The sequence below is a fragment of the Heterodontus francisci genome, chromosome 1, assembly GCF_036365525.1.
Source record: "Heterodontus francisci isolate sHetFra1 chromosome 1, sHetFra1.hap1, whole genome shotgun sequence".
Taxonomy (NCBI): domain Eukaryota; kingdom Metazoa; phylum Chordata; class Chondrichthyes; order Heterodontiformes; family Heterodontidae; genus Heterodontus; species Heterodontus francisci.
In genome coordinates, this window is record NC_090371.1 from 187,373,115 (window position 1) to 187,396,355 (window position 23,241).

Genomic DNA, 23,241 nt, shown 5'->3' on the forward strand with positions numbered 1-23,241 from the left:
CCTCATTCCTCCGGTCTTTAACTCTTCCACTGTATTTATGCCTGCTTCTTGTATCTGGACCATTTCGAAATCTATCAAATATTGAGTCCTCCATTCTTTGTGTCACCACAGAATGCCCTGTTTGGTCTACCAGGGCTGCCGGAAATGACTTTCCCCTGGAATCTATTTAAGGCAGCAGACATTTGATCCAACAGGGAGTCTTTGTCCAGGAACTGAACCCGAGTTAGAACCTGGAGCCTGTCCATATGCGACACCCTAGCACAATCTAGCAATTTAAATGCTAACACTGAACCAGGGATCTCCAGATTGAATTTTCTCAATCTTCTATACAGTCTGTTAAAGTCCATGATATATTCCTTCATTGAATAACCTTCTGTTTTCCTATTCTATCAAAGTCTGACCATGCCTCATATGCATTCAATAGGTCATCTTTCTTGTAAATTTCATCCAGGAATTCTAGCAGAAGATCCGACCCTTCATCAGTACTCAACTGATGAGCATCCAGTTCACAAAACACTGCACTTCTGATTTTACTTTTGGTAGGAAGTGACAACACCAAGCCCATACCTCGTTTCCTCTTTGGTAGAGATGTAACTCGTGTCTACATATTCATTTCATTCTTCCGCTGGTCATATGGTTCAAACTCAGAACATCGGAGGGTAATCCTATTCTGACACTTTACACTTGCTTTCTGCCATATTTTCTACAATAGCCCATGAGATTTTAGTTTTCTATGTAAAAAAAAAATCCTTGTTTCCAACGTTCAGCTTTAGGAAACCATCCTCTGCTACCATGTTAAACCCCAAAATGCTTGTTATGGAAGGATAATGCTGGAGCCTATCTTTACTCAGTTTCACATTTACTATTCAGAGTAAAAGGATTACAAAACATGTAGCTCCTCACTCAAACCCTTCACCAGTCTCAGTAAGTGTCTGCTCAAGTAAGACCCCTATAAAGCTTTGGTGAGACGGCACCTGGATTATTGTGCAGAGTTTTGGCCCCTTTACCCAACGAAGGATATACTTGCCATAGAAGGTTCACCAAACTGATTCCCGGGACAGTGGGATTGTCCTATGAGGAGCAATAGAGGAGACTGGGCCTACATTCGCTAGAGTTTAGAAAAGGTGATCTCACTGAAGCATACAAAATTCCTATAGGGCTCGACAAGATTGATGCAGGAAGGATGTTTCCCCTGGCTGGGGTGTCTAGAACCAGGGGACACAGTCTCAAAATAAGAGGTAGGCCATTTAAGACTGCGATGAGTAGGAATTTCTTCACTCAGAGGGTGGTGTATCTGTGGAATTCTCTACCCAGAGGGCTGTGGAGGCTCAGTCACTGAGTAAATTCAAGACAGAAATCAATAGATTTCTAGATATTAATAGATATCCAGGGATATGGGGATTGTGTGGGAAAATGGCATCGAGATAGATGATCAGCCATGATCCAATTAAACGGCAGAGCAGGCTCGAGGGGCCGAATGACCTACTCCTGCTTCTATTTCCTATGTTCCTATTATTACCACTGAGGCAGGAGGAGTGCACTGTTTATTCTAGTCCCACTTCTCCACGGGTCACAACACATATTTTAAGTTTTTCCCCTTACCAATATGGTCAAACATATACTCTATTTTTCCCAGAATAGAACACTAACCAGGTTTCTTTAATGAACAAAATTAACAGATTATAGAATAAGTCTTAACGAGTAATGAAGTAAAGCATAAACACAAATTAAAATTTTAAAGCTCCCTTTTTTACCTTAGCTCTGCTGCTACTGGGCTTGCCACATCTCTACCTGTTAACCAGGATTTCTATTCTATCTTTAACTTGATGACAACCAGTAACATTGTTGCCAAATCCAGTTCCTTCAGTGCCTCCTTGATGGCTCTCTTTTTTAAAAAAAACTGGTCCAACATTTATTCAGTTTAACTATAAATTCCTTTAAAAATATTTTAACAAAAAATCACTTCCATAACACTATGCCCTACTTAGAAGATTCAAAAGCTTCACCGTAAACCACAAACACCTACCACACCTTGAACTCCTACCCTTTACCTTCTGTCTATCTTTGAGAGTGCATGTGAGAGTGAATGCATGCATAAGTGGTGTTGCGAACGTTTCGGGGAATGAATATTATTCAATAAATAGTTAATCTGTTTTAAACTTATAAGGAAACCTGTCATGTGTCTGCTTATTTGACTCTAAAAACACTCAGGGGTTAACTCATCATTTTAAACAAAATACGACTGCTATCAGTTGGAAGGTGAACAGTGAGAACCATCCACACCCCTTACCACCTGACAGTAACAAGGTAGAAAACCAAGTTGAGAAGGCTGTTAAAAAGCATATAGGATCCTTTGGTTTATAAATGAAGGCATTGAATACAAAAGCAGGGGAGATTAGGCTTAACATTTATAAACCATTAGTTAGGCCCCAGCTGGTGTAAAAACTGGCTATCCAACCCGAACCATACTAGACCCGACAACATGTGTCGGGTTGAGGTCAGGTCTATATTCAGAGTCCAGCATTCAGGCTTGGGTCAGGTCGGGCTGGACAGTGCTGCCTCTGGGGACCCGCGGGATCAGGCTCACCCATGATTCCACACAACTCCATCTGCAGGAATATCCTACTGCCGGAATGGATGAACAGGATCACAAGTATTACCATCTGGACAAGGTAGAGCACAATAACATTTTGGATATCATGAAATTTATTGCAATATTCGGGTCGCGTGCGAAATAAAATTGAAGGACTCGGGACCGGGTTGGCTGTGGTCGGGCCCGGGTCGGGTTCAATTTTATACCCGGGTAGGCCTTTAAGCTAGTGTAGTGTCTCTAATTCTGGACACTACACTTTATGAAGAATATCAAGCTCTGAGTGCAGAGAGGATTTACTAAAAAGGAACCAGGAATGCAGGATTTCAGTTATGTGAACAGCTGAAAGAAGCTGAAGTTGCTCTCCTTGAAGGAGGAAGGGTTAAGGCTAGATTTAATGGAGCGGTTCAAAATCATAAAGGATTTTGATAGTTCCTCCTTAATGATTCTATTAGCAGTGGCAGAAGGGTCAGTAACCTGAGGACAAAGATTTGTGACTCGCAGAAGAACCATAAGTGATATGGGGAAAAAGGTAAAAAAAAAAAGTCCGTTATGATGCACTGCCTGAAAGGGTTGGTTGGTATCATTCCATCCACTAAAGATGATAGGTAGGGTGTCTTCTCTTGATGTACCTTTGCTGATGGCTATGAAGGCCAATCCTTGAGGCGCAGGTTCTGCCACAAGTGTCGCACGTGAAACTGCCAATTAACATGGAGTTGCTGTTTTTGGTGTTGGCGCCTGTTGACAAACAGCTGTCGCCACTGGTTGTCATGGTAGTGCACACCAGTCCACAGGATGTATCGCCATTGCCCTTTTTCGCCAGCTAGTGACTTCCAGGTATGATAGTTGACATTTAGGGCCTTCATGTCACGTTTGCAAGCATCCTCGAAGCAGAGCTTCAAGCGCCTCATTGGCCGCTTGGCCCCGGATATCTCTCCATACAGAAAGTCGTTGGGTATGCGACCGTCTTCCATCCTGCAGATGTGTCCAATCCAACGCAGCCACCTCTGTTTGATTAGTGCCAACGCACTTCGGAGTTCTGCCTTTGACAGGACTGCCGCATTGTAATTTTGCCCTGCCAGGATATAACCATAATACGTCGCACAGTGAAGATGGAAATTATTGAGCTTCTTTTCCTGGTAGCTGTAAATCATCCATGTTTCACAGCCATACAGCAAGATGCTGACAACACAGGCCTTATAAACCATCAACTTGGTCTGAAGGGTCAGTGCGTTATTGCGAGTCGGCCAAAGGCTTTAGCTGCTCTCCCTATATGTGTATCTGGCTGTGCATCAAGAGACAGATTGCCCGTCACCGTGGACCGCAAGTAGCAGAATTTGCTAACCAAGTCCAGTGGGGTGTTATTTAGTGTGATCGGGTCAGAGATGCAGTACCTTGTCCCATGACCACGGTTTCCTTGACTATTATAGTTTTTTTTTAAAAAATCATTCATGGGATATGGGTGTCGCTGGCTAGGCCAGCATTTATTGCCCATCCCTAATTGCCCTCGAGAAGGTGGTAATGGTGAGCTGCCTTCTTGAACCGCTGCTGTCCTTAGGGTGTAGGTGCAATAACAGTACTGTTAGGGAGTTCCAGGATTTTGACCCAGCGACTGCGAAGGAACAGTGATATAGTTCTAAGTCAAGATGGTGTGGGGCTTGGAGGGGAACTTACAGGTGGTGTTCCCATGCAGCCACTGTCCTTGTCCTTCCAGGTAATAAATGTCCCGGGTTTGGAAGGTGCTGTCCAATGAGCCTTGGTGCATTCCTGCAGTGTATCTTGTAGATGGTACACACTGGTGCCGGGAGTGAATGTTTGTAGATGGGGTGCCAATCAAGTGGGCTGCTTTGTCCTGGATGATGTCAAGCTTAGAGCGTTGTTGGAGCTGCACCCATCCAGACAAGTGGAGAGTATTCCATCACACTCCTGACTTGAGCCTTATAGATGGTACACAGGCTTTGGTAAGTCAGGTGGTGAGCTACCACCGCAGGATTCCTAGCCTCTGACCTGCTCTTGTAAGCACAGTATGTACATGGCTACTCCAGTTCAGTTTCTGGTCAATGGAAATTCCCAGGATGTTGATAGTGGGGGATTCAGCGATCGTAATGCCACTGAATGTCAAGGGGAGATGGTTAGATTCTCTCTTGTTGGAGAAAGTTATTGCCTGGCACTTGTGTGGAGCCAATGTTCATTGCCACTTATCAGCCCAAGCCTGGATATTGTCCAGGTCTTGAAGTATTTCTACATTTTCCACATTGCTAGTTGCCAGTGTTGTAGCTGTACTGGAAAAGCTTGGCTAGGGGCACGACAAGTTCAGGAGTACACGTCTTCGGTATTATTACCGGAATGTTGTCAGGGTCCATAGCCTTTGCAGTATCCAGTGCCTTCAGTCATTTCCTGATACCACGTGGAGTGAATCGAATTGGCTGAAGACTGGCATCAGTGATGCTGGGGACTTCTGGCTGAAGATTGTTGCAAATGCTTCAGCCTTACCTTTTGCAGATGGGGATATTTGTGGAGCTACCTCCTCCACTTAGTTGTTGAATTGTCCACCACCATTCACGACTGAATGTGGCAGGTCTGCAGAGCTTAGATCTGTTCTGTTGGTTGTGGGATTGCTTAGCTCTGTCTATCGCATGCTGCATAAGCTGTTTGGCACACAGGTAGGCCTGGGTTGTAGCTTCACCAGCTTGACACCTCATTTTGAGGTATGCCTGGTGCTGTTCCTGACATGCCCTCCTGCACTCTTCATTGAACCAAGGTTGATCCCCCAGCTTGATGGTAATGGTAGAGTGGGGGATATGCCAGGCCATGAGGTTACAGATTGTGGTTGAGTACAATTCTGCTGCTGTTGATGGTCTCATAGCAACTCATGGACGCCCAGTTTCGTATTGCTAGATCTCTTCGAAATCTATCCCGTTTAGCACGCTGATAGTGCCACACAACACGATGGAGGGTATCCTCAATGTGAAGATGGGACTTCATCTCCAAAAGGATGGTGCAGTGGTTACTCCTACCAACACTGGCATGGACAGATGCATCTGCAGCAAGCAGATTGGTGAGGACGAGGTCAAATATGTTTTTCCCTCTTGTTGGTTCCCTCACCACCTGTCGCAGACCCAGTCTAACAGCTATGTCCTTTACGACTAGGCCAGCCCAGTCAATAATGGTGCTACCGAGCCACTCTTGGTGATGTACAAGGAGAACAAGTTACAGGCATGGGAGAGACAGTCCATAAGTCATTGCAGTTGAGTTTCCATGTGAGTGAGCAGCGCAACGTTATTAGCATAGAGGAGTTCTCTGATGAGGATACGATGTACTTTTGTCTTCATTTTCAGCCTTGACAGATTATAGAGCTTGCCATCTGTCCTAGTGTGCAAACAGACTTCTTCCATATCTGCAGGGAAGGCAAAGGTCAGGAGCATAGAAAAGATGATGCTAAACAGAGTGGGGGAAATCTCACTCCTTAGCACCATGGGGAAAGCCTTTGCTCGAGTCATACTTGAAAGACTCCATTTACTTGCTGACTGAGTGTACCTGGAAGCAGTGTGCTGTTTCGTGCCGGCAGATCTACTGTCGACATGATCTGCTCCGGCTACAAGAGAAGTGTAGGGAACAGAGTATACCTCTTTACCTTACTTTCATAGATCTCTCTAGACATTCGACACCATCAGCAGAGCAGGGCTCTACAAGATTTTGGGAAAAATTGGCAGTCCACTGAAGCTCCTCTGTCTCATCTGCTCCCTCCATGAAACGTGCACTGCACTGTAAAGTTTGACGGCTTTACTTCCGACAGTTTTGGAGTGAAGAATTGAGCAAAACTGGGGGGCGGGGGGGGAATGGTGCTGAAAGGGTGGTGGGAGCAGATTCAATAAACCTACAAAAGGCAATTGGATACATAGTACTTAAAGAAAGATGAACTTGCATTTATACAGCACCTTTCACAACCTCAGGGTGTCCCAAAGCTCTTAATAGCTGATGAATTACTTTTGAAGTATAGTCATTTACAGTGCAGAAACAGGCCATTCATCCCAACAGGTCCATGCCTGTATTTCTGCTCTATATGAACCTCCCCCCATGCCCCCACCCTCAATCCCTCAAAGGTTTACTCACCAAGCAAATCATTCTGGGGCATCCATTCCACAAGTCTTGTATTATTGCCCAAATTGACTGGTTTCTTTCCAGAATACCTAGGAAACACAAATATGTACATGTCTTACTGTATAAATGCGATGAAAATACTTGTACTTAAAACTGAAAAAGCTGCAATAAGGAATAGTAAAATGTAATCAAGCATCTACAGACTTAGCTTATGACTTTACCCATCATAGAATGGTTACAGCACAGAAGGAGGCTCTTCAGCCTGTCGTGTCCACGCCAGCTCTCTGCAAGAGCAACTCACCTGGTCTAAACCCTGCTTTCTCCCCAAAGCCGTGCAAAATCTCTCTTCAGATAATTATTCAATTCCCTTTTGAAAGCCAAGATTGAATCTGCCTCCACCACACACTCAGGCAGTACATTCCAGATCCTCACCACTTGCTGCATAAAAAGGTTTTTCATGTCGCTGTTGCTTCTTTTGCCAATCACCTTAAATCGGTGTCCTCTGGTTCCTTCCACCAACGAGAACAGTTTCTCCTCATCTTCTCTAACTCCAGATCCCTCAGGATTTTAAACACCTCTATCAAATCTCCTATTAATCTTCTCTTCTCCAAGATGATACACAGCTTCTGCAATCTATCCATGTAGCTGAAGTTCCTCAACCCTGGAACCATTTTCATGAATCTTTTCTGCACCTTCTCCAATGCTTTCATGTGCTTCCTAAAGTGTAGTGCTCAGAATTGGGCATAATATTCCAGTTGAGGCAGAACCAGTGTTTTATACAAGTTTATCATAACTTCCCTTCTGTCGCACTCTATGCCCCTATTTATTAAGCCCAGGATCCCACATGCTTGATTAACCACATTCTCAACCTGTCCTGCACCCTTTCATGATCTGTACGCATATACCCCAGGTTCCTCTACTCCTGTACCTTGAGAATTGTACCCTTTATCTAATATTGCCTCTCATTTTTCCTACCAAAATGAATTTCACACTTAAATTTCATCTGCCACTTCTCCACCCATTCCACCAGCCTACGTCCTCTTGAAGTTTATCACTATCCTCCACAGTTCACAATACCTTGCGTCATTTTACCTTCCTCCAGTCAGAAAAACAACCATTCACCACTATCCATGCTGCTACTGTCCCTTTTATTCTATGGGCTCCAACTTTAATTTTTAACACATGAAAGAAAACACTTTCCATTTCAATTCTTTTAATAAAGGAACAAGCTTCAGAAACCACCACTTGGAATGGTTGTTAGCACTTGCTTTGACAACACATTACTAAAATTAGGATGGCTACCAAAATGGATTCTGAAGCTTTATGTGCCCAATACTAAAACAAAGTCAGTTTCCTGAAGATGTGAACATATGAAAAATGTAACTTGGAAGGATGCATGTGTAATCTAATATGTAGCATAATTTGGCTCCAAATAACAAAATATTCTTTGTCTGCCAAGGATTCCATTTATTTATTTTAATTAGAGATACAGCACTGAAACAGGCCCTTCGGCCCGCCGAGTCTGTGCCGACCAACAACCACCCATTTATACTAATCCTACATTAATCCCATTACCCTCTCACATCCCCACCTTCCCTCAATTCTCCTACCTATACTAGGGGCAATTTATAATGGCCAATTTACCTATCAACCTGCAAGTCTTTGGCTGTGGGAGGAAACTGGAGCACCCGGCGAAAACCCACACGGTCACAGGGAGAACTTGCAAACTCCGCACAGGCAGTACCCAGAACTGAACCCGGGTCACTGGAGCTGTGAGGCTGCGGTGCTAACCACTGCGCCGCCCATCTACGGAATCACTTCAGTCCTTCAGTAAATCCATCTCCACAATACTAAAACACGAGTTCTCCACATGACCTAGTAAAACAAATTAATTAAGGAAATAAACATCTGCTTTATACAATCCATGTTGATCAAAGTCTGCATGCAACACAAAAGTAGGGAGCATGTTCAAATGTGATGACTAAGTGACTTTGGAAGCACAGTCATGGTGGTAGGTTTGGGCTAACAAATTTAATGTAGAGGAAAGTGAAGTAGTGAAGATGAGTACTAAATTGAGATATACAAAATTATGAGGGGCGCCGATAGGAAGAAACCTTTTCCCTTAGCGGAGGTGTCAATAACCAGGAGGCATAGATTTAAGGTAAGGGGCAAGAGGTTTAGAGGGGATGAGGAATTTTTCACCCAGAGGGTGGTTGGAATCTGGAACACACTGCCTGAAGGGGTGGTAGAGGCAGGAAACCTCAATATTTAAGAAGTATCTAGATGAGCACTTGAAACGCCAGAGCATACAAGGCTACGGGCCGAGTGCTGGAAAATGGGATTAAAATAGATAGGAGCTTGATGGCGGGCATGGACACGATGGTATAAAGTCCAGCGTTCATAACCATGGCATTTTTAAAAATGGAGATTTTTAAAAGTTTAAGGTGGAGTCTGGAAGGTCAGGTGACCTCACATCCACTCTAAAGAACAAGTAAAATCAAACTTTTTTTGTAAACAGACTGCAGGGATAATACCTTAACAACAATGGGTTTTGCACCTTGCCCCCCCCCCCCAATCAGACTTTGGCGTCATAAAACAAGGAGTCAGTGATTCTGAAATGCAAATCTACCAAGCAGCTGTTAACACCTGGAAACAAGGCCCAGGTGGCTTTGTGAAACCAAACTTCTGGACTCTGCCTATTGGAACAGGTCAGTAAGCTTTTGACTTGAGTCCAGATACATTTAACATATTTTTTGAAGGCAGACAAGCTGCTAGAGTGGTTGTGGCCTCAAGGCGGGCTGTAAGAAGAGAGGGAGGGAGGGTGCCATTGGGGAGGGGGGGGGGGCGTAGGGGGGGTGAGAGCACGAGCACAAAAAAAAAAGAGAAAGAGAATCAGGGAGTGAGAGAGAGAGAGAGAGAGAGGCAGACCTGCTCCAAGAAGCTTGATACAGCAAAAGGCTGCAAAGTCTTGAAAGCTGAAGCTTGCATAGAAGACCAGCAGGATTACCAGAAATTGCCTTATCCACTGACGTCTAGGTCAGAAGTACTGGGACAAGTGAGCAGAGAGGGCGCCAACTTTTGAAAAGGTCTGGGATATCTAACCCATTGCTACTGGGAGAAGTTTAAGACTTTTAATCACAAAAGGATTGCGTAATGGATAATTGTGGTGTGAGGTTTTCAAGTATTTTAACAAGAAAATACCTTTCTTCATAATCTGGGTACCTGCTACAAACAGGCCAGAATTTTATGCTGAGGTGGTGGCACTGCCCACTGGCTAAAATGTCAGGAGAGAGTTTGCTTCCGCCGGTCCTGGAAGTTATGCTGAGATTTGGCGTGGGCCAGGCCCTTAAATGGCCTCGGTCGATACTTCCACCCCTCTGAGGCAGGATATCCTACCTCCAAGAGCTGATGGCCAGAGAGCCAACAGCGCCACCAGAAGCAGTGGCCACTGCTGGCACTGCACTCAGCAAGAAGAGGACAATGGACATCGACTGCCCTTTATGAAGTTTAGTGAGGTTTGGGACTCGCCAGGGACAATAGGCAAGGGGGGGTGGGGGTCAGAGAGTAGGGCAGGGGGACAGTTTTAGAGGGGGCAGCCAATGCTGCTGGGGGGCCCCCTCTGTGGACCACAGGGTGCCCGATCAGTTTTGCTAATGACTTTGATAGCAAACAGCCATATATTCAAAGTTTACCGATGACATTAAGAGTGGTGGAATAGTCAGATCAAGGCATAAAATTACAAAAACAGATTAAGTAAGCAGGCAAAACCATGGCAGATGGATTTCATTGAGGATTCAATTCACTGAACGATTTCAGCTCCTAAATACCGTCATGTTGCAGGATTTCTTGGCTTAGAACAAACAATAGCTATATTCAAAAATAACTGCTCGTCATATATATATAACTGAGCAAATTACACAAGTATATGCAAATATGACTTGCTTTCACCCTCAATTTTTCCTGTCACTTTGGAGGCAGCAAACAATACTCCAATATAGCAATAGAAGTAGGCCATTTAGCCCCGCAAGGCAGTTCCACCATTCAACGAGATTATGGTTGATCTGTGACCCAATCCATATACCCAACTTTGCCTCATATCCCTCAATATGTTTGGTTAACAAAAATCTAATCAACCTTAGCTTTAAAATTAGCAACTCACCTCCCATTAACTCCTGTTTGCAAAGGACAGTTCCAAACTTCTACCACCCTTTTGTGTGTAGAAGTGTTTCCAGACTTCACTCCTGAGAAGTCTGGCTCTAAATTTTAGGCTATGCCCCAGCAGAAACAGTTTCTATCTACCCCATCAGTTCCCATTAATATCTTGCAAACATCCATGAAATCACCCATTAATCTTCTGAATTCCAAGGAACACAACCGGAGTGTGTGTTATCGATTCAATTTCACCCTTGGAACTCAGGTATTACTCTAGTAAATTTACACTGCACTCCCTCCAAGGCCAATATATCCTTCAAAAGGCACAATGCCTAGAACCAAACACAGTACTCCAGGTGTAATCTAATCAGGGCTTTGCATAGCTGTAGCATGCCATCCACTCCCATGTAGATATGAAGACCAGTATTCCATTAGCTTTCATTATTTTGTAATCTACCCATGACATTTTAATGCTCGATGTACATGGACTCCCAAAGTGTCTTTGGATCTCACTGTTCCTAGCTTTTCACTATTTAGAAAATACTCTGATTTATCCTTTTTAGGTCCAAAGTGAATGTTTTCACACTGGCCCATACTGAAATCCATTTATCACAGTTTTGACCACATAATCTGTTGATATCACTTTGTAGTGTTATGCTTCCGACTACATTGTCTACAATGGCACCTACCTTTGTTATCAGCAAACTTGGATATGTGGCTTTCTATCCCATCAACTAAGTTGTTAATAAATAGTGAATAGTTGAGGCCCCAACACAGACCCCTGTGGGACACCACCGGACATGTCCTGCTCATCCAAGTCTTTAAATTGCGAATAAGGGCCCCCACGAGACATCCTGTTAATTAGTGTACCTGCCTATTGCCCTTCCTCTGTGCCCTGCTGCTCAGCCAATGTCCTAACCAGGTTAATAATTTTCCTTCAATTCCAAGAGTTTCAACTTTAGCCAACAGTCTCATGATAGACTTTATGAAATGCCTTTTGTAGTCCTTACAAACAACATCCATATACATTCCCCTGTCCCCTCTTCAAAGAATTCAAATCAGGTTCATCAGGCATGACCTACCCTTTGCAAATCCAGTCTGATTCTTTGATTGGCTGATAATGTTCAAAGTGTTCAAAGAGTTCAACTACTATCCTTATAGACTAGTAATTTCCGACAACAGATGTTAGGCTAACTGGTCTGTAATGCCCTAGTTTCCCCCTCTCACCTTCCTTAAATAGCAGAGACACATGTGCAAGTTTCCAATCCAAAGCAATGGCTCCTTAATTGAGAAAAACTTAGAAGATTATAGTTAGGGCATTTGCAATGTTCTCACCTACTGCCTTTAAAACCACAGGATGGAAATCATCTGGTCCTGGGGATGTGTCACTATTTTCTTCATTACTGTTAATTTGCTTACATTTATAGTGAACCCTATCCCTGAATCAAAATTAGTTTCCTTGGGATGTCTGGCACGCTATCATCTACAGTAAATACGGACACAAAATAATTATTAAACATGCCAGAGGATTGGAGGACAGCAAATGTGGTACCATTATTCAAGGAGGGTAGCAGGGATAGACCAGGTAATTACAGGCCGGTAGTTTAACATCAGTGATTGAGAAACTATTGGAAAAAATTCTGAGACACAGGATTAATCTCCACTTGGAGTGGCAGGGAATAATCAGGGATAGTCAGCACGGTTTTGTCGGGGGAGATCGTGTCCAACTAACTTGATTGAATTTTTCGAGGAGATGACTAGAGGTGTAGATGAGGGTAAAGCAGTTGATGTAGTCTACATGGACTTCAATAAGGCTTTTGATAAGGTCCCGCATGGGAGATTGGTCAAGAAGGTAAGAGCCCATGGGATCCAGGGCAATTTGGCAAATTGGATCCAAAATTGGCTTGGTGGCAGGAAACAGAGGGTAATGGTCGAGGGTTGTTTTTGCGAGTGGAAGCCTGTGACCAGGGGTGTACCACAGGGATTGGTGCTGGGACCCTTGCTGTTTGTAGTGTACATTAATGATTTAGACAGGAATATAGGAGGTATGATAACTAAGTTTGCAGATGACAAAAATTGGTGGTGTCGTAAATAGTGAGGAGGAAAGCCTTAGATTACAGGATGATATAGATGGGCTGGTAAGATGGACGGAGCTGCGGCAAATGGAATTTAATCCTGAGAAGTGTGAGGTGATGCATTTTGGGAGGACTATCAAGGCAAGGGAATATACAATGGATGATAGGACCCTAGAAAGTACAGAGTGTCAGAGGGACCTTGGTGTACTTGTCCATAGATCAATGAAGGCAGCAGCACAGGTAGATAAGGTAGTTAGGAAGGCATATGGGACACTTGCCTTTATTAGCCGAGGCATAGAATATAAGAGCAGGGAGGTTATGGTGGAGCTGTATAAAATGCTAGTTAAGTCACAGCTGGAGTACTGTGTACAGTTCTGGGCACCACACTATAGGAAGGATGTGATTGCCCTGGAGAGGGTGCAGAGGAGATTCACCAGGATGTTGCCTGGGCTGGAGCATTGCAGCTATGAAGAGAGACTGAAAAGGCTGGAGTTGTTTTCCTTAGAACAGAGAAGGATGAGGGGGGACCTGATTGAGGTATACAAAATTATGAGGGACATTGATAGGTTAGAGACTTTTTCCCTTAGCGGAGGGGTCAATAACCATGGGGCATAGATTTAAGCTAAGGGGCAGGAGGTTTAGAGGGGATTTGAGGAAAACCTTTTTCACCCAGAGGGTGTTTGGAATCTGGAACACACTGCCTGAAGAGGTGGTAGAGGCAGGAACCCTCATAACATTTAAAGTATTTAGATGAGCACTTGAAATGCCATAGCAGACAAGGCTACGGGCCAAGTGCTGGAAAACGGGACTAGAATAGTTAGGTGCTTGATGGCCGGCACAGACACGATGTGCCAAAGGGCCTGTTTCTGTGCTGTATGACTATGTCTGCATTTCTATATTTTCATTTACAATATCACCATTTGCAGTTTGTAAGGGACACATATTGCTCTTGAATAACCTCTCTTTCCCAAGATAAAAGTAAAAAGTGTATTGATTTTGATATCCTTTACAAGTTTGCTGTCATACTCTGTTTTTGTTACTTTTATTAGCTGTTTTGCCACTCTGCTGTTCTTTCTACTTCTCCCATTTGCCAGAATTTGCGCTATTTCTTGCATTTTGGTATGATTTTTCTTTTAGGTGTTATGTAGTCCCTTTACCTCGTCATTTAAACATTTTTTTGGCAATTAGAACTCTTGCTCCCTTAGGGGTATAAATTGCTTCTGCATCGCAGATTCTTCTTTTAAACACCTCCCACTGATCTTCTGGCACTTTACTATTGATCGTCTCTGCCTCATCCTGCTGATGTTGGCTTTAACCATATTTTGAATCTTCGTAGCTGTTTTGGGTTTCTCCCTTTCAAACAAAATTGAACTCATAATATAATTGTCACTATTAGATAAACATTCATGCACTGCTAGGCCATTAACAAACTGGCTTATTACTCATTATTAAATCAAATACAGCTTGCCCCTTGTTGGCTCCAGGACATATTGTTGCAGAAAAATGTCTTGGTCATGCAAGAAATTCACTCTTTGACATGAGTTCATCTGCTTATCCCAATCAAATGAAGTTAAAATCACCCATTAAAACCACTCTACCTTACAATATGTTTCAATCTCTACATTTATACATTTCACAGCTGCTTTTGCAGGCTGATAACTCCCACTGCTGTTAAATCATTTTCTAATAGTTTTAACCATAAAGTCTCCACTGCCTGCTTACCTAATTAATCCTCTCTCAACATTGATGGAATTTCATCCTTAATCACCAAGGCCACTCCTCCCCTTTTAAGTTTCCCAATCCTTCCTGTCGACTTCAAAACCTGGAACATTCAGTCCCCAGTCCTAACCGCCTTGCATCATGTCTCAATAATGAATACCATGTCGTACTTTCAAATTGAACTGGTTCCTGCAATTCATTCATTTGAATACAGTTAGGCTAAGACATGATTCTAACAACTGGTCTTTAAACCCCTTAACTCAAAAATTTGATGGTGCTGCAACCATTTTTCAGACACATAATGTGGCACCTAAGCATCCAATATGGTTGGCACAGCCTGCATGTTCATTATAATGCTGGAAGTGTGCTACCTGCCATATTGGTAAATTGGTAAACCAGCATTATCACTTTTCCCAATGGCTGTTTGACAGCCTATTTGCTAAACTGAGCTGTCCTGAATACTGCCAGTGCTGCAGTTTACATGTGTGTAAACAGCAGTACCTTCAGGGTGGACAAACGAACAGGGTAAGCTTAAAAAAAGTACTCAGTTAAAGTTAAATATGGAGCCAAGAGGTGCAGGAGTACTCCTCTTGTCTCTACTTCAGAGACAAAGACAGCTACTGGCCCCCTCCTGCTCACCCCTCCTTCATGCCCTGATCACTTTGAACACACCTTCCTCTTCCGATTGCTTCACCCTCATTCCTACTTGAGGGCTGCTGCTGCCAGCTACACATGGATCGAAAATTCAAGTCCTCTTTGCCAACAAGCTGTCAGGGGATGCCCAGAAGGGGCCACAGCTTGCCACTCATGTAAATGTAACTCAGGCCAATGGCTCAGGTTCCCTGTGCTGAGTTTGTGCCAGTGGAACCAATGTCTAGGCCCTTAAATCTTGTGACACTGTTAAAGGGCCTTCTACAAAGTCACGACTAAACAAATTGCTTAATTTTTTGTTACATTTGTCAAGCTAGTGAAATAAACTTGCGCACCACATGCCACAGTGACAAAAGCATACGTAACACGCTGCAGTTTAAAAATGCATCGCTTAGGCATTATAGTCATTATGATTTTTAAAAAATCTTCAGCTGATATCTGCTTTTGGTACTTTAGTATAAAGAGAGATAGAATAGATAAGTGTACCCAACTTGCAGAAAATGTAATGCTAAACCAGTCCATTACCTGTGCTGTGGCATATGGGAGACAAAACCGTTAATCAAAATACTACAGATACAGGAAATAAAATAAACACCAAGGCAGCATCTGTGAAGGAAGAAACAGAATTAACATTTTGGTGGTAACCTCTCATCAGAATTGACGAAAGATCATCAACCTGAAGCACAACTCCATTTCTCTGACTTGAGTATTTCAGAATTTTCTGCTTTTACTTCTACAACAGTAAAAACCTGTCATCTCAACAATGATTAATAGGAACATAGGAAATTAATCCAGTCAGTCTTAAATACTAATGACTCTCAATTGCCCAGTTGCAACACAATTTTTGAATTTTCCACGTGATGAAGTGCCCTATACTTGGATTCCACACATTCACCACCCACCGCAAAAAGTAGCCTCCCTCACTTTTGTTTTCATATCAGCCTTGTGCTTAAAAGTTTTTGACTTTTTTATGATATATACATACACACACACACACACAGACTCTGCATTTCAAAGATTCTGAAACATGCAGCATCACAGCAACTTCATTGTTGAATGATAATTTTCTTTAATCCACTGACTGAAGAACTGAATTCAGAGTTTTTGAAGAAATTTTTACAAAACAAATAAAAGGCAGACTCTGCCAGCAGCTTAGGATGGCCACCTAATTTGCAACACTGTATCCTACATTGCAAGACCTGTGAGGAGGGAAACAAACGGTCTGCTCATTTCCTAGCAAGAACCAACTACCTTCCTTTTAACGAGAAAGTGCTAACTGCTATGTTTGAATCACTAAGTCAATGTCACGTGACAAGCCGCTCCCCATCTGTGGTTTTAATCTGGTGTTTTTTCTGTAGCAGAGGAGAAGCTTCTGGACTCTGACGTGCAGAACCAAGTGAGGGTGCCCCTCTCTCTCCATTTCAGCTTACAAGCTTCGAACTCTAAACGTTGACTGACCACCTTTGCATACTCTGGCTGCAATCAAAAACCCTGTTGGAAGAAATCATCTGCCTCGCTATCTCCAAGAGATCCACCAAACCAGTCATCTACCTCTTCAAACTAAAAGCCTCAGGACTACCAAATTCAGCTTGAAGCCAGACGAATTACCAAACTTCATAGACTGTATACTCCTTTTTTCTATGGGCTAACTCAACCGATCTATCTTTCCCCACTCTAACCTATACGTGAGAGTAAACCTCCAGAGTGTGTGTGTGTGTGTGTTTGTGTTTGAAAGTTGGCGTGTAGATTATTATTTTTATTAGTTTGGTTTAGGTACAATAAAGTTAACCTCTTTTTTTGTGAACTCGAGGAAACCTGTCAGATTGGTTCTTATGAGCATAGCAAGTAAGTAATCAAACACCTACCGAATTGGACAGTACATCCATTTAAAGAATTAGAGCTGCTGTGGTCAAACAAGGAGAGGACAAAGGGGGAAGCCCTTCAACCCCTCCTCACTTGACCCTAACAGAAATCTGGGGGCTCATGCAGGACCACATCCCAGGAGAAAAAGTAAATTGGAAGTGGGAAACCAAAATTAATGCCGAACAATAATTTAAAAACTGCAATACAAGTTTTTATTCTGGTTTTCAGTGCTAGTGTACTAAAATATCCACATTTGGGGCCAGTACCTTCCTAGAACAGAGTGAAGTAACTTGGACCAGGTTAAAAGACCTATCTGTTGAAGAGCTGAGGAAAGTAGTTGGGTAATCAGAGATTAGTATCTGCCTAAAAGCTAAGAAACGTGAAATCATAAAACTCATGGCCAACCATTTTAAAATTGATGAAGAGCCGGAGACAGGCATAGAATCTGAAACAAAGTAACATTAGCTAAGGTACAACTAAAACAGATGATTAAAATTAGAATTCCAGAAGGAGAAAGAGCAGAGTGTGTTTCAGGAAAGGAAGAAAAAAAAACTTTCCAGAGAGAGAGAAAAAGAGGTGAATTCTAGAAAGAGAGAAAAGTGAGGAAAAGAACAAACTTTCCAGCAGGAGTTAAGATAGTTTGAACTGAATAGGGAAAGACTCAATACAAACAGTGAAGGCACCACGAGTGAGGGAGTTACCCCTAGCTCAGGACCAGGTGCTGAGCTCTTAAAGTTCTCCCAGTGGATACCAAAGTTCAATGAGGCGGATGCGGAAGCATTTTTCGTCTCTCTTTTGAAAAGCTTGCAAAATAGCTGAAGTGACTGGCAGAGAGCTGGACACTGTTACTAGTCCTGCAAACTAACAGGAAAAGCCCATGAGAGTTCATCAGATTGAGATGACTAAAAATAGTCATTTGGTAGTACAGAACTAGAATATTGCGGAGAATAGAGACATGCTGCCGAAGCTTTCCGTCTTGCACTCATCAGAACAATCCGTAAGAATACCAATGTAAGGGAAAACAACTTTATACTGTAAAGTACGAGAAGAGTGTGATGATCGGTTGCCAAGTGAACTCTGATTGGTAGAGGTGTTTCTATGGAGACTGCACCAGCCTACGGTGACTGACATTTAACTGCCAAGCTTTGTATGAAATTTGAACCAGACAGCTTGACTAAAAGAGTAAAAATGCTATCTTGAATACATACAAGTTAGTATTAAAGGTATACCGCCAAAAATTCTGAACCCTCCCAAAGCAGCCTGAACAAACTTACCTCGAGTTTGAGTTAAACAGCTTGCTTTTGACCAGTGGATATGGGCACTTAAGATGAGCCCACCTCTGAAAACCTGAGAAGTGATCCTCCTCAAGGAGTTCAAAAACTCACTTCCCCTTTTCACAAGAAATCACACGGAAGATCAAAAAGTTCCAAGAGCCAGACAGGCAGCAATCCTGGCTGATGATTATACCCTTATTCACAAGCTCTTGCCCCAAGGGAAAGCCTTCCTTAGTGGCCTCCAAAAACCTGAAATGGATAGAGGTGGGAAAGCAATAGGAGGATGAACAGCCATGGGCATGAAGGGAGAGCTGGAAACACAGGGGGCCCTCCTCAGGCCATTAAGGAAAGTGCTGAGAACAGGAATGATGCCCGAAAGCCTGTATGTTTCCATTGTAACAAGGCAGGTCACCTTCGAGCTGACTGCTGGAAGTTATGGGGAAAACCCACACATTTAGTCAGGGTACACCAAACCAGTGCAGCAAAAGAGGCTGTGGTTATAACTGCAGCAGTAAAATACAGTAAACTTACCGAGAGTGCAGGAAAACTTAAAATCCCTGAGAGTTACCAGGATTATGTGTCCAGAGGAAAAGTGACCCCATACCCCCTCAAGGTGAGGCAAATAAACCCATATTCATACTTATAGATACCGGGGCCACAAAATCCCTTCTGCTGGGAAAAGGTGCGACCTTTCCCCTAGAGAATGCATTGAATACAAGTGCGCTAGTAAAAAGTATTGGGGGAAGTATATGCCCATACCTTTATATCGGGTGCACCTGGAGCTCGACCTTGATTCAGGACAAGTAACTGTGGGGATTGTTCCCAGTTTGCCTGCGGACAGACTTGAGCTGCTCCTGGGTAATGGTCTGGTGGGGGCGAAGGTGGTAGCTTCCCCAGTGGTTTGAGAGAGACCGAAAGAGGTCAGGGAGACAGACAAGTTACAGGAAAAGATCCTTGGCATTTTTCCTGACTGTGTGGTGACCCGGTCCATGGACAAAGAAGCTCTGTTAAAGGAAGCTGAACTGGCACTGCAGACAGATGACCCTACTGTCTGGTTATCTTAAACCTTCTTTTGGGAAGTTAGACGACCCAAAGGATAGGTTAAACAGGTCTTGGTCAAGGCTCAGCAAGCCGACCCAGGGTTAAAAAAGTTAGCACAGACTGAAGCAGAGGGAGTTCCAGAGTGCTACTATTTAAAGAATGAGGTGCTGATGAGGAAGTGGAGACCTCCTCACAGACATGGAGTCAGAGTCATAGACAGATACAGCACGGATGAAGAGTGAACAGTGGTTCACCAGGTAGTGGTGCAGCTGAGGTACCATAGGGAAATATTGAGAACAGCCTACGAAATTCCAATGGCTAGACACGTCAGTATCAGAAAAACCCAAGCCCGCAACAGACAGCATTTTCACTGGCCACGATTCCACAAGGACGTGAGAGTACTCTAAGATTTGCCTCACGTGTCAGGTTGTGAGTTAGCCTCAACCTGCAATAAAACCTGCACCCCTAATTCCCATATCAGCTTTTGGGGAACTGTTCAGCAGAATGCTGGTAAATTATGTAGCTCCCCTGCCGAAAACAAAAGGGGGCTACCAGTATCTTCTTACCATTGTGGATGTGGCTACTTGATTTCCAGAGGCGATCCCTCGAAGAACTATCGCTGCCAAGGTAGTGGTGGAGGGGCTAACCCACGTCTTCACTTGATATGGGCTGCCTGTTGCGATCCAGTTGGATCGGGGCACAAATTTTACGTCCAGTATTTTTCAAAAGGTCATGGGTATTCTAAGCATAACCCAGCTAAAGTCCTCAGCCTACCACCCACAGTCACTAGGTGTCTGGGAGGGGTACCACCAAACCCCAATGATAATTACCAGGGCATATCGCTATGAGTACCCCCATGACTGAGACAAAGGGCTGGGATATTCTTCTGTTTACTACCAGGGACTCCCCAATGAGCATCAGTGGCTTTAGTCCCTTTGAATTAGCTTATAGGCACAAGGTGAGAGTTCTGCTAAAACTAATCAAGGAGGGGTTTTTGGGACAGAGGGACAAATCTTCCCTGTTGGACTACATCTCCATGTTCCGAGAATGGCATACGAGAGCCTGTGCAGTGACTCAGGAACACCTAAAAACCTCCCAGACAGGTTTGAAAAGGCAGACTGATAAACATGCCAAGGCCAGAACATTTCAGCCCAGAAACCATGCGTTAGCCATATTACCAAGACAGAGAGAACCACTGAAAGCGCAGTTCAGTGGCCCCTATCGGAGTAGTAAAGAGAATTAGCCAGGTGAATTATATAATTGACACTCCAGATTGTAGGTATCACAGCCAGGAAGGAGACAACCAAGCACAAGTCTGTCAGACAGTCACGAAATAGGAGAGCGAAAGGGACAGTGAGGACGAGTTAGCGGGAGGCCTAGAGGATTCCCAAATCAAACCCCCTACTGGCCAGTTAGCTAACACTGAAATGTTAGGGAAATTACACAACGTACTCTCCTATTTAAATGCAGAACAGAGGAGACCTAACAAAGCCACTCACAGCATTTAAAGGGATCTGCAGGGACAAAGCAGGGTGTACAACCCTAACCCTATACAATGTGGATGTAGGAGAGACCTCTTCCATAAAACAAAACCCCTATTTGCCTAGGTCCCAGATTCTGGAGGAAATTCAGTGTATGCTGGAGCACAAGCTGTTTGAGCCCAGTCAAAGCAGTTGAAATTCCTCAGATGCACTCCTGCCCAATCCCTGATCAAAAAAAACTGAACAAGAGCATGGCTATGACAGTGAGACTGGTGAGTGTGTGCGCAGTTTCTTGTTAATTTGTGACCTCAATGAAATGCTCCTGTCGTTACATTTCATTTTGCGCGGCGGGAAGGCGCCACGACAACTTGCTTTGTTGAATGATAATTTTCTTGAATCCACTGACTAGAGATCTGAATTTATATTTTTTTGAAGAATTTAAAGATGATTTTAAAAAATGATTTTGCTAGCAGCATGGGATGGCCACCTAATTTGCAACACTGTATCCAACATTGCAAGACCTGTGAGGAGAAAAACAAACTGTCTGCTCATTTCCCAGCAAGAACCAAGACCCAGGATGTTTAAGAGAACTACCTGCTCTTTTTAGCGAGAAAGAAATAGTGGTAACTCCTATGTTTGAATCACTGAGTCACTGTCATGTGATAAGCTGCTCCCCATCTGTGGTTTTAATCTAGTGTTTTCTCAGCAGCAGAGGAGAAACGTCTGGACTCTGACATGTGTAGATCCAAGTGGCAGCCCCTCTCCTCTCAATTTCAGCTTACAAGCTTCAAACTCTACCTGTTGACTGACCACATTTGCATACTCCGGCTACAATCAGAAACTCCGTTGGAGGAGATCATCTGCCTCGCTGTCTCCAAGAGACCGCCCGAACCAGTCATCTACCTCTTCAAACTAAAAGCCTCAGGACCACTGTATTCAGCTAGAAGCCAGCTGAATCACCGAACTTCACAGACTCTATACCCCCTTTCTCTATGGACTCTAACTCAACCGATCTACCTTTCCCCACTCTGTAACCCATGTGCGTGTATGTGTAAACCTCTAATGCCTGGGAAAGTTGGTGCGTAGTTTATTAGTTCGGTTTAGGTACAATAAAGTTAACATCTTTCTTTGTTAACTCAAGAAAACTTGTCCGATTGGTTACTCACTTGCTATGATCATAAGAACCACCAAACACCTATTGAATTGGCCAGTGCATCCACTTTAAGAATTAAGCCTGCCGTAGTCAAACAACGAGAGGGTAAAGAGGGAAGCCCTTCAACTCTTCCTCACTTCACCATAACAGCAGCAAAAGGATGATTGAACTGGATATTTTGAAGAAGCTTTCATCAAAAAAAAAGCAATGAGTGCAAACTTTAATAAAAAGTCAATGAAATAAAACCTTGAAATTCTGGTGAACGTATGAATACATCCAGCATAACCATTCAATTTTCAGAAACAGGTTGGAATATCTGCTGCACAACAACTTGCATTTATATTGCACCTTTAATGTAGAAAAATGTCTCAGTGTTTCATGCCTCAAAGATAATGGGCTGAATTTTACATTCAGCAATGAACAAACGGTGCCAGCTGATCATTGGGCTTTTAAAGTGGACTCAGCCAACTGTCAAAAAAGCAGAGTGCCCTCTAGAAAATTTGGGGCCTGTGTGAACAAGGCAAACAATTGTATCTCCTTAACCAGACTGAACAATAATGAGCAGCACAGACTCTGAACCAGAAAGTGTCAGTTATAATATTGAATTAAATATCAAATCAGAAACAGAAAGGGAAAGAAAAAAATTGAGACGAGACAATGAATGAAAAATTTTTTTTTATATATAACAGCAATTCAAATAAGACGCCATGAGACTCCATACTTGAGGTTTTTTTTTTTTTTTAAAACTCGTTCATGGGACATCGACACTGTTGGCAAGTCCAGCACTTATAGTCCATCCCACTGTCCTTGAACTGCTGCAGTCCATATGATGTAGTGCTGTTAGGTTGGGAGTTCAAGGATTTTGACCCAACAATGATGAAGGAATATATTTTCAAGTGATGATGCTCACCTTGGAGGAAAACTTGCAGGTGGCGATTTTCCCATGTTCCTGCTGTCCTTGTTCTTCTAGGTGACAGAGATTGCGGGTTTGTAAGGTCTTGGTGAGTTAACATGGTGAATCCTGTAGATGGCACACATTGAAGCCAGTGTGACAGTGGTGGATGGGGTGCCAATCAAGCAGGCTACTTTGCCCTGGATTGTGTTGAGCTTTGAGTTTTGTTGGAGTTGCACTCATCCAGTC

The 23,241-nt window shown here is 43.3% G+C and overlaps 1 protein-coding gene across 1 annotated transcript in view; it reads right to left on the reverse strand.

Moving 5' to 3' along the window:
- ugt8 (UDP glycosyltransferase 8) overlaps positions 1-23,241 on the reverse strand; it is a 142,840-nt gene that overhangs the window by 62,453 nt on the left and 57,146 nt on the right. The window contains exon 3 of the mRNA XM_068039520.1: positions 6,704-6,780. Coding sequence (XP_067895621.1) covers positions 6,704-6,780 — 77 coding nt within the window. The remainder of the gene's footprint in view (positions 1-6,703; positions 6,781-23,241) is intronic.